At 36.4% G+C, this 12,978-nt stretch overlaps 1 protein-coding gene across 5 annotated transcripts in view; it reads left to right on the top strand.

Moving 5' to 3' along the window:
• Positions 1-749: 749 nt before the first annotated feature.
• LOC128251052 (uncharacterized) overlaps positions 750-12,978 on the top strand; it is an 83,713-nt gene continuing 71,484 nt past the window's right edge. For 2 of the 5 annotated variants that reach the window (XR_016239240.1, XM_089346449.1), the window contains exons 1-2: positions 751-902; positions 6,860-6,996. Coding sequence is in view for 1 of the 5 variants with exons in the window: in XM_089346449.1 (XP_089202575.1) it covers positions 834-902; positions 6,860-6,996 (206 nt within the window). In the remaining 4 variants the exon portion in view is untranslated. Of the gene's footprint in view, positions 903-6,859; positions 6,997-9,658; positions 9,934-12,978 lie in introns of those variants that run through there. The other 3 variants (XR_016239241.1, XM_052977365.1, XR_016239242.1) reach the window with 3 other exon arrangements.

The following is a 12,978-nucleotide window of genomic DNA, read 5'->3' as shown; positions in this document are numbered from 1 at the left end:
TATATGAATTAACTTATTTAACAGTGTTCAACAAATTCATTCATATTTACGTAAATGGAGGAGATTAGATGTTAATACGGATAGTAATTTTTTTATTCATGTAGCTATACAATTTTAAGATACAGAAAAACAAGAATTTCATATTTAAGAATCTGAGTTGTCAGAAAGTTCTCGTCAGTAGCTCATTATGAAAACTAAAATGGCATTAGAATTACATAGGTATGGTGTTATTAATCATTTTGTAATGTGGTATTGCTCGTGTGTGTGTGTGTGTGATATGTATATATTTCGTGTTACGCAAAGAAATAGTGTAGGGTACTGGAATTTTCGACTCCGGTGAAATATAACAAACTACTCCAAATCGTTGTCAAAGTATTCGCATAATTGGAATCAAACAGGCTTGTTTCTAGTGGCATCGTTTCAGGTTTGCATAATATATAATAGGAAATGCATCCATTACGTAATCCTTCTTCAGTAAAAGCATTTCAAAAATAACGTACATATTAAATGACTTCAAAATATCGCTATTTAATTTGACTTCATTATTGTAACTCATACGATTCGATGGCAGTACAAAGTAACTGGTCTTGATTCCACTTATGTGGATTCTCTAATAACGATCTGGAGTGGTTTGTTATATTATGTAATATGCATATATACGCACACACATATGAGTGTGTGTGTGCGCGAGAGAGAGAGCACGCGTGTTTGTCTGTCATACCATGTAGTAATGAGTCTTTCTTCCTTCATCAAACTTTTGACAAATTTAATAGAATGCAATAAACCAACTGACAGAAGTCACTTAAATAACTGATTCTTTCTTATATATGTAGATGTATAACAGTTATTTCGTTTCACTCATGAAGTTGTTAACTAAACAGAAACTTTCCAAAGTCTCAGATGTAAGTTATTTATATATTGAATATTTGCTCTGTAAATCTTTACTGATCTGCATTAAGCTTTCTTTCTTTCTTTCTTTCTTTCTCCAACCTTCTCTTTCTCCAACCTTCTCTCTCTCTTTCCCTTTCTCTCTCCCCCTCTCTCTCTCTCTCTCTCTCTCTCTCTCTCTCTCTCTCTCTCCTTCTGTGTGTATATGTGCTTAAGTTGGTTAAGCATTGCTCAGGAAGATTTTATTTTCTAGTATAGTATTTTTTTACCGATAGGGAGCCAGTAAACTCGTAATAATAATAATAATAATAATAATAATAATAATAATAATAATAATAATAATAATAATAATAAATACTCTGATGCAGTACCAGGCAGTGGCTCTCATGGCTTCTGATCTTAACTGATTGGAAGTGTTATCATGTTCATCGTTTTGTCTTGGTATAAAAGATGGGCTACAGCAAATATTCTGCTTAATACCATAGATTTGCTTATGAGTTGTTTGACCTTAACCAGTTTAACATGTCCCTTAGTGGCTGACTATATGTACATCTCTGATCACGAGCAGGGGTAGTGTGGGGAGAATCATAGCCATGTGGTGAGAGGAATTCTTTGAGGTTTGGATAATTCACCTTTCAAAACATGGGTGTTGAACATCCTTAAACAACCCTTATTCAGGGACCTTTTGAGTGGGACGGCTACTCGACCTGAAGAAAATTCTAACTGGACCCCACCTGCGAGGTCATGCGCTGTTTATCTTGATATAAGATCACCATGTCGTGCACAAATGGTTATGATGCATGTACCTGGTGTACCCTTATCAGACGGGTAGTTATGATGGGTATACTGGGCTTCGTATATTTTACACCAGTGTCACTTTGATGGCATGCACCGCTCTCTCACTCAATAATAATAATAATTCTTTTTATTGGCTACAAGGGATAATATAAATCAAAAAAATTAAAAGACAACACAAGACAATATACAAAGGGTTTTGCAAAAATAAAAAAGGTCCGTGTAAACGTCTGATAACAAAAAAAAATAATGTAACAAGTAAAAACTCTCAATAAGTGGAGGGGCTTTAGAGGTTACTCGTAGAAAAACCCACAAAGGCCATGGGTGCCTGGTCAACAGAGCAAGAGCTCTTTCTCCTTTTATACCTTCTCTTTACAGTTGTAATCTCAGAATTGGTCCATCCATACTGGCCATTTTTCCAATATTCACCTACCTTTCAACAAATTTGCTAGAAGATAACTCTTCCCTCTCTACCCTCACCTTCCTTTTCAAGTGGAACTTGAAAAAGTTGATGAGGCCTTGGCCAAAGAGGAAAGTGTCTGACTTTAGCCCTTTCGACCTCGACGAAATTTGAGCTCAGAACGTAACGATGGACGAAATACCGCTAAGCATTTTGCCTGGCATGCTAACGTTTCTGTCAGCACGTTGCTTTGTGTAATAATAATAGTAATAATAATAATGATGATGATTTGAAGTTTCACTTGTTGGCTCATTACCTTTGCTATATCACTGCCGCTCTCACCGCCTGGCCATTACCTCGAACCAACTTAGGAGCTTCTATGCAGCCCCTCAAACTGCCTTAAGAAACGAATGAAATACTGGATAACGTTGCCCTTGATCTACTAGTATTACCGATAAATGGCATGATGGTTATAACGTCTTTGATCGTCAGTCTTTTCGCTCATGGTTATCACTCTGCTGCCACTGTCACTGCAAATAAACTAAATATTTATTCTGGCCAACCAAGAAATAAAAAAGAGAAGTTGTGATTTGCATGACATTTTAAAATTATACTTTATATCATCATGCTGGTATTATCTATATTTATAGATGTTTGATAGCCTTGTGTTGCGTCTACACATCTGTCCACTTGTTTATGTGTTGAAAGTGTAAATATATCATAGAAAGGAGATATTCCACCTAAGCGACAACAGTAAATATTCAGCTGTTGCTATGTAAAAGTATAAACTAAACAAAAATATACTCTATTCTCTCAAAAACTTATTTTAAAAATATGTGAGTTGTACCGAAAGTAATGTAAAAGGAGGGATAATATTTTATGTAGGCTCAGGCGGCGAGCTGGCAGAATCGCTAGCATGCTGGGCAAAATGCTTAGCGGCAGTGCGTTCGTCGTCCTGAGTTCAAATTTCGCTGAAGATTTTACCTTTCATCCTTTCGGGGTCGATAAAATAAGTACTAGATGTACGCAAGGGGAGGTGTAATTCTGGCCTTGTACCAAAATTTGAAACCATTATTTGAATAGGTCTTTGAGACTGCGCATCTTCATAAGGTGACTCCTCTTCTATAGTCGCTTTCTTCCTGTATTTCTTTGTTGCAGGCTGAAGCAACATACCGTTATTGGTTATTAATGAAGGAGGGCTGCAGGATGTTTGACACCCACGAAAGGCTACAAGCTATTTATGAAGGTTTCGTCTTTGAGAAGAGTAATGTCGACAGAAAAGGAAGACTATAATTAACACTATGGATCATTGCTTCTCTATTGGAGTTCCCCGAAACCCAAGCATTCCGTGAGAGGTCGACAGCGGTTCCGAGAGCTTTTTTGTGCGCATATTTGTTTCTATCTTCGTATCTTTTCTATACTAGTACGGCATATTCGAAGTCTTGGCATCAGATCCTTGTAAAGGGAAATGACCTCTTAATAGAGAATAGTAGAGGAATTTGATCTAGAGGTCTTGACGAAAACAAAATTTCAAAAAGCTTCTCTGTGGCATCTGATGAATTTAACTCAGCCTAAAACGTTTATAGACAGTTTCGTAATTTGTTTAATGTGTCACGAAAGGTTAATAAAGCTGTAAGGATTTCACCAGAAACGCTGGAATAGATAGCAATTAGATGCAGTGTATTATCTTTTATATTTTGACAAGCCATCGTAGAAAACTGCTTTATGTCAGTAAATAATACCTAGCTGTCGCTGTAGTGAAAGTAAATAGAATATTATAATGAACAGAATAAATGTAGGAATTAATTTACTTAATGAAGTAATACTATAGAAAATGTATGTAAACAATTCTATTTTATGACAGTTCATCGTAGGAAGCTAAAACTGAAAGTTAATAAAAGTAGACAGAGAAAATAAAAGAAGTAGTGAAATAAATCAAGAAAATCATCAGAGGTAATTAAATATAATGAAACAAGTAATTATACATACTGGAGGTAAAAACGAAAATCAGTCGACTCTTCTAATTCTAAACAATTCCTCTCAGAAGGCGAAATGTAAAAAAAAAGTCTAAAATATATAAAGCAACTTTTTTTTTTTATCTCTGTTATTTACTTTATGAGTGAATCCTTGTACAATGAATTGGCTCTAGAATCATCTACTTCCTTTTTCTTGAGTATTGTTTCATTAACCTCTACATTTATTATGTTCATTACTATATTCGATTTGCTTCTGTACGTTAATTATTATCTATATATTATTTAGTTTCATATGGTAGTTTCACTACGATGACTTGTCAATATGTATATCATACACTGCTTTTTAGCTACTTTCGAATTGTGGCCTGAAACAACTGAGTCGACAGAATCATGGAAGCAGGGTCTACTGGATGTAATGGATGGTTGGAAGTGTTCTACAGACTTGTAGAATAAAGCAAAAACATCCAGAAATCATTAACAGGAGTGCCAGGAGGTCGGATATTGTACTCCACTCACCTTCACCGAAGCAAGTGGCCCTGATTAGACTGACTGTGCCATTATGAATGCAAAATGAGTGAGAGGTATAAAGGAATTTTGACCAGAGGGGATTTGTCTAGAAGGGATTTTATCAGAGGAGATTTGACTGGAGAAGATTTAACTAGAGGGAATTTGACTTCTAAGCTAAACTCTTTGCTCCGGAGATGGGTGCAAGAAAGTTTGAGGGCAAATCTGTAAATGATCTCTATAAACGGCTCCCAATTTCTAGAAAAAGAGACCAGATTCATAAAGAAATTAGCAGAAACAGCTCAAAAGCGTTCCATCTGGATCTTGTCAAGGAGGAGCGAAAGCCAACTTCAGAAGGCATAACTTACCCAATCTGCAACTAGTGTCTAATATAACATCCAAGCATACTTTGCTTCAGGGCACCTGGCCATCCATGAATGCGCTGTTTAAAACACAACTGCAGCACAAAATGTGACTGCAGAAGGATGTCTAGGTTATATGATCGAGATGCAGCCCAAATCCTTTAAAGTGTACTATGTTAACAGCTGAATTAACTGCATAATTTGGCTTTTTAGCTAATGATCGTCTGTTGCTTAAAGAGTTTCTTACTTTCTTATTTAATCTTTATTTTCTCAAATTTGGCTGTTATTTTCAAATCATACCTATACAAAATGGTTTACATTTTCAATGTTTAACCGGCAATAATTGTTGTGAATTGAATTTTTATATATATATTAAATACTTATACTCACACTAAGATAAGACCCATCTCCATCCTGATCATTTTAAATAATGGCTTTGTTTTGTTTGTTGGTACTATTTTGTTTTTTCTCTTTCTAAGTTGTTGAAACAGCGATGCTATGTTAGAAAGAATCACAAAAGTCCAACTCCCAAAATTACTGATGAGTTTTATGACCACCCCGAGAACCCAGTTTCCACCAAAACTTTTCGCCGAGAGCTGCACAATGACAGATTTCACGAGATGGGTGCAACCAGAAAACCACTACTTTCGGAAACAAACGTTGCAAAGCATTTAGAGTGGAGTAAAAACCTACAGAATTGGTTCCTAGAGCAGTGAAAGAATTTTATTTTCTCGGACAAGTCATCATTACCTTATTTCCGACCACCGGCCGAGTGTACGTGTGGAGACAGCCAAAAGAGGCATTTGCCCCAGACTACCTTCTTCTGGAGGACTATATCTTGGAAATCCGCCGGCCCAATGGTTTCCCTTCATGGCAGAATTAATAGTCAAGTCTATTTAAGCATTTTATCAGATCAAATTCATCCTATGGCTGTGGAACTGTTTCCGGAGGGAAACATAATCTTTCAGGATGATAATGCACCAATTCACACAGCTAAAGTTGTTACTGAATGGAACGAGGAACATTCTAGTGAAGTTGAACATCTTATCTGGCCACTACAGTCCCCAGAACTCAATATTATTGAACATGTATGGTGCATTTTAGAAAAACACATAAGGAGTCAATATCCTCCACCATCATCACTACAAGAACTGGAGATTGTTTCAGCTGAAGAATGGACAAAAATTCCTTTGGAAACAATTCAAACTTTGTACGAGTCCATACCTCATAGAATTCAAGCTGTAATTACTGCCAAAGGTGGTCCTACCCCATATTGAAATAAATTTATTTGAAATTTTAAGGTGCTTCCATTAGTTTATCCAACCCCTGTATATATATATATATATATATATATATATATATATATATATATATATATATATATATATATATATATATGCATTTGTTTGGTCTCTTGTCTATGGATTCTAGCACGTCGGCAAATTAATTGATGGTTTCACATATATAATTTTCTTTGCAATTGACGCAAGTTATATGAGATTCTGTGTTTTATAGTTCATATCTGCTTTTACTAGGAAGGAGAATCCACTTTAAAATTTTTATATGAGAACCAGTGTTCAAATGTTTGAAGTTGTTGTTACATTTCCACATCTATTATCTCCACAATCTTTCACGGAGAATTCTGAATTATCCTCTGATGTAAATTCTGTCTTTGTGATATGTTTTCTAAGACTTTTTGGCTGACATTTACTGTTTCATATAATGTCTTCATCAAGCGGATTTTTCATTTGGAGCATTGTAAAAGTATTGGTAGGTTTGTTTTTATAGAGTATAAAGCGTTGGTCACTCTTGAATTATGTGTATTTCTTAGGTGTCCTCAGTTGTACGATGTCCAGTTCCATTTCCTTTATAATTCCATCATATGTTAATTATAAGGGGTTATTTCTGTTATTGTTTTTCCTTTTTTCTTTTAGGAAGTCATTGAGTTCATTGAATCGAATCTGACGTATTTTCGGATCGACTACCATTGCACAGACATGTCTTGCCATACTTTATGGAATGTTCCTTTTGATGTGCGAAGGATGGCAAGACTACAATTTCAATTACTGATGTGCGTCTGATTTTTGTCGTGAATTTGATAGATGGGTGAAGGTGTCCAAAATGTGATTGAATATTTGTATAATATATACATGGATGGACAGATGGATGGATGGATGGATGGATGGATGGATGGATGGATGGATGGGTGGATGGATGGATGGATGGATGGGTGGATAAATTTGCTGCAGTACATAATCCTCTTTATACGTTTGAAAAATACGGAGGTTTTTGTAAGATATTTAATACTATATACGTGTGTGTGTGTGTTTTGTTGTTGTTCTTAATACCAATATTTCCAGACACACATACACACGCACTCCCACCCCCACACACACACATATGCTTACATACATACATGCATGCATACATACAACCTTCGAATATTGTATAGTATCTCTCAGACAGCACCTGATAAACAACAGCAGCAATCCCAGAGCGAGAGACTGCAAAATACTTAACAAGTAAAAGAAACAGTGAAACCCTTGGAACCCCAAGATGCAACCGAAGATGCCGATTATGTCATATTTCTGTGGAGTACATTACAAATGTTATCAGCAGCCGCCCCAGAATGTCATCTAGTTACTACCTCCCACTGCAGTATGACATAGTTGCTAAAACAATGTAGAATGCTATTCGAAAGAAAGGAGTGATTTGTAATTGAATAAATACATATCAAGAAATGGAATATTGGTAGAACATCACCATCAAAACGTCTATGAAGTGCAAACATCGTTTGGGACAGTTAAGAAAAAGTGTGCCGCCATAGTAGTTAGATGCCTGTTGATGTGAATATCTCTTCTCAAAAGAGAAAGAGGATATCTACAGATAATTGCTTAGATACATTTAGTTTCTATACCCACATTATCAGTTACATTAATACATGCACACACACTCATACATGTATGTATGTATGTATATATGTATATGCATATGTATGTTCTCTTTGAAGTCTTCCTGTAAGGAAAGAGCTGGTTTCTAACAAAGAGGCAAAACTCCGTCGTTAGAATGCAGATAACAAATACAATGTCACAATTTAAACTTGAGAAAAGCCATGCATATCTTCACATTTTTAGCCATGATAACTCGTGCACTTGGTTTTGTTTGTAAATGCCTAAGTGGCAATCTGGAGAAGCTAAGAATTTTTAAAAAAAGGAAACGGACCTGCTAGCAGGCACGTTACAAATACAATCCATAAACGGAACAGTATATATATGCATGGCTTTTCTCAAGTTTAAACTGTGACATTGTATTTGTTATCTACATTCTAACGACGGAGCTTTGTATCTTTGTTAGAAACCAGCTCTTTCCTTACAGGAAGACTTCAAAGAGAACATACATATGCATATACATATATACATACATACATACATGTATGTGTGTGTGTGCGTGTATTAATGTAACTATAATTGAAATAAGAATAAATACATTGTGGTAGAGTCATAAAAGTCATTTAAAACACAAATGCTGTTATTTTCAGTTTTGTTTATTTTATATTTACCATTCATAAAGTGTACCACAAATTTTGTCGAACATCTTTGAACTGATCATCGACATAGAAGATCAATCGAAGGAAGATATTTGATATATTTTGTCAGTGACCAGCTATTTCCTGAATAATTCATTTTATACATATATCCAATTACAACTACTCCTGCAGAGATATTTGTGTACGCTAACCTGAATGTATCTATGTGTGCACGTTCGCCTGTGTGTCTGTGTTTCTGGCAAATTATCCTAAAGTCTCAGCTAAACTTACTGAATATTATTCAACTTGTATTTATGTATTATGCATTTTCTGTCTTACCTTTTATTCTCTGCGAGAGGAGTGTGGCTAATTTTCTATAATGATTCAGCCGGTGGAATTATCCTGCTGTAGTTAGGTAGGTTCCGTTATGTTCTAAGTTCAAATTAGGCTCGGGTCGACTTTATCTTTCTTCTCAAACTGGATCGTAAAATAAGCACTGGAGTCGATGAAACCAAAAACATTTCTGACCCCAAAATCTGTGGCAATGAAACAATGTTTCTCGGAGGTGAGAACTGGGATGGTGAGGAGAAGGAAGGGGAAAGTTTTCATGACCTTGATCTTTTCACGCTGTTCAAAATTACTTAAAATTTTTTTTTTTTTTTTCATATTTATATTCATGTTTATATTCAGAATATTAGTAATGATTAGTAGTCTATATCTACTATACAAATGCGAGCGTATGTGGTTATGTATGTGTGTTTAGGCCCGAAAGGCTCTGAAACGGTGCGTCCTCGAGAAAAACTAATTTGATTTTCGAAATTTGCATCCCAAAGAAGTCATCCGTAAATAGAAATATATAATTTTCTAAGAGAAATAACTTGTAGTCCGACAGCTCTCCCATCAATCTCTTTCTTTCTATCTTAGTTACCACACTTTTCATTTCTCTCTCCTTCTCTCTTTCTCTCTCTCCTTCTCTCTCTCTCTCTCTCTCTCTCTCTCTCTCTCTTTCTCTCTCTTCCTGTCTGTATATATGTATTATCTCTCACGCATTGTTTTCATTTTGTTTAAAGCTTCGTCTTCCAATGTTTACTTTCATTTTATCACAGCTATTACGCACAAATCCTGTTTTCTGATTGGATTAAAATGATTAAACTCTAAACCTCTGTAAGATTTTCCTAAAATTTTTCTGGAATAAATGAATCACTGACTCGGATGAATTCAGTGTGAAAAAGTACATCAATATGCCAAATTTGAAAATTTTCACTTCATTTTAAAATTTCAAGATCTATGACAATGACAGAAAGCATCTCTCAATCTATCTCTTTCACTTTTCGCTTTTTTCATAGTAAACTCCCCATCTCCATATATATTTATCCCACTCTCTCACTCACTCTATATAAGAACATATAACACACCATGAGTGTGTGTATGCAGGTGTGTAATGAATTTCATTATGGACGCAGTCTGATTAAAACAAAAAAGGTATGTAAAAGGTGATTTATACTAATAACGTAACACTATATTAGTAACAATTTTTCTTACGCGCGCACACACACACACACACACACACACACACACACATACACACTTACACACGGATTCCCTTGAAGCAGGATGGGGATTAAAAACATATGTAGGAATGTATATATAGATATATATGTGTGTGTGTGTGTGTGTGTGTGTGTGTGTGTGTGTGTGTGTGTGTGTGTGTGTGTGTGTGCTAGATATGTTTCGGCCAAAGATTGGTTCAGGCCACGTCTAATCTGATAGGGTCTGTTTAAGTCATCTTCAAGTCAAGTTTTTTGGTATTATGGCCCATTCATGTAGGGAGTCGTTTTCGACTGAGTGTATCTGGTTAAAAATGGCCTAACTGGTTTCCCTTGTCCAGATTTCGCTTGAAGATGATGGGACCTTTTTTCTCCATTCATTTGTTTCGGGATCATGTGAAATAGAATAGGACTTGTTGAGGAAAAGAAATTGTGCTGCAGTGAATCTATGTGTTGTGGGTCTGAATTGTGTTTGGGTGTATGGAATGTGACGCCAGCCTTAAATGAATTCTAACTCTAATGTTAAGGTCATTTGGGTAATGCTGGTGATATACTTTCAATATTGTGGAAATGATGTAGCGCTCACAGCGAAGCCGGGGAGAATAGAGATTCAATGTTTTAAGGCGGTCTCAATAATGAAGATCCGTCACGCCCTTAATTTTTATTGTGAATGCTCTCTGTGGGTGATTCTACTCTAGTAATGTTTTGTTTGGTGTGTGAAAGCCACAGGGAGCAGCAGTATACTAGGAGTGGCCATACAAGGAGTGTGTGTGTGTGTGTGTGTGTGTGTGTGTGTGTGTGTGTGTGTGTGTGTGTGTGTGTGTGTGTGTGTGCGCGCGTGTGGAGGCTAAGTGGTTAGGTGTGTTGCACTGCCGATTGTGAGATAATGGTTTGGATTCCAGACCGGCTGCGAGTTGTGTTCTCGAGCAAAACACTTCATTTCACGTTGTTCCAACCCAATCGTTCGACACCGTTATTTCGTTATACGACAACGTTATTTCGTTCGGCACTGACAATGTTGCCAATTACCACGCTAATTAGTCAGTATACTTACTTAAACTTGTATATTAACTAAACACCTTATATTTCAGTGTATCCAATCAAATAGAAGCAACCAGTTTAGTCAGAAAACCAAATAATAACGAAATAAACAATTTGCTATTAATCTCACCAACTAATTAACAAACTACTTATCTAGTCGATCAACCAATTGGTTAACCAGACGTAATAACGGTTCGTTCTACTTTGATGTCATTAACAAGTAATTTTCTCTCTAATTTCATATGAAAAATTTACACACTTTCCTTCTTACAAGTGTTAAAAATAGAGCAAACTTGAAACAAGTAAACCGCACTGGCAAGAATAACTAAGAAAGCACAATTGAGAATACAAAGCTCTGAACAGCAGGCGCACATAGCACATTGATTTCCATCAGCTCTGTTGGTGTCATAGTCCATTGTAGGTTCAGCTCGGCCGGCCACTACACGTTGAATATTTGAAATATGTCATTATACAAGTTTGGGGCCTACCATCTTTGCTGTACGTCAGATTCTCTGAATATCATAAAATAATTTGGCTTTTCTGCTGATCGACTGCTGTTCTACAGAGAACAGTTACTTCACACTCATTGTGATGATCGTCTGCACTATGTGAGCCTCTCATTTCAACAACCACTGTTTTTCTTTGCAATACGCTCCATTGTATCGCTTACTGCATTCTTGAAAAGTTGCAAATATATGACTTCGTTAACTTCTTAGCAGAATAACACAAAAGCAGCGTTGCTACAAGTCTTCTTGTCAATTAATATGGGATTATAAGGGACTTACATTCCAGCGCCGTACTAGTGACATTATCATGATTCCGAGCTAGTTTGATGCACAAGGTAAATCAACGGCCCAAGGGTGGGTAAGTGTTTTTGGAGGTGGGCCGGATCGGAAATGGTTACATATCATTGATATAGGTTGGAAGTGAATAGCTTCGTAGGTCTTACTGTAATGCAAACATGAGAACATATACGTTCAGAAAAATTTCTACAAGTTGCAGACTTGCGAGTTTGTATCCTGCAGGACAAGTTGAAACGGTCAGTCGTATATGTTAATCGCTGCCATATCAAACCACTAAACTAACCAATGGTATTAACGCACTCAAATATGCAAACTATGCGCAATATATTCAAATTCTTTAACTTTCGCTTAAGTGAATATTAAAAAGGAAACTCGGAATAAAGTCGGAATAATTACATTCTTCTCTTTGTAAAGAGCATCACTAAATCATATCTTTGAATAAGCGTTAGCGCGCGCACACACACGCACACATACACACACACACGTACACACAGATAGACACCCACATAGATGCACACACACACACACATCCTTGCAATGCACACGCGCAAGTCAATATTAATGTACTAGATGGCACGCCATAGTTTCTTTTAAAGGCTAGATATAGTAGCGATTAAAATGTACGATTAATCGCTTTTACATGTAATCCGAGATGCATACAAATCTACTGACTGGAAGACTTTCTTCTGAAATTGTATGTTATCATGTCTGCATTGCAAAACCACATTTTAATCGTTCTTAATCATATCGAAAATCTGAATATTGCACACTTTATGTAATAACGTCTGTAATATGTCGTAAGATCGGGGTCATCGGTATCGGTAAAGAATTTTTAAATATTTCTTTTATTGAGTCATCGTATTTCTGTAAATCACGTTGATATAGTACGTATCTATGCTTCCTTCCACCATTGTATTGTTGGCACTCCGTCGCTTACGACGTCGAGGGTTCCAGTTGATTCGATCAACGGAACAGCCTGCTCGTGAAATTAACATGCAAGTGGCTGAGCACTCCACAGACACGTGTACCCTTAACGTAGTTCCCGGGGATATTCAGCGTGACACAGTGTGTCAAGCCTGGCCCTTTGAATTACAGGCACAACAGAAACAGGAAGTAAGAGTGAGAGAAAGTTGTGG

Source organism: Octopus bimaculoides, chromosome 2 (assembly GCF_046866305.1).
Source record: "Octopus bimaculoides isolate indiv1 chromosome 2, ASM4686630v1, whole genome shotgun sequence".
NCBI classification, from domain to species: domain Eukaryota; kingdom Metazoa; phylum Mollusca; class Cephalopoda; order Octopoda; family Octopodidae; genus Octopus; species Octopus bimaculoides.
This window is presented reverse-complemented; position numbering and strand designations above follow the sequence as displayed.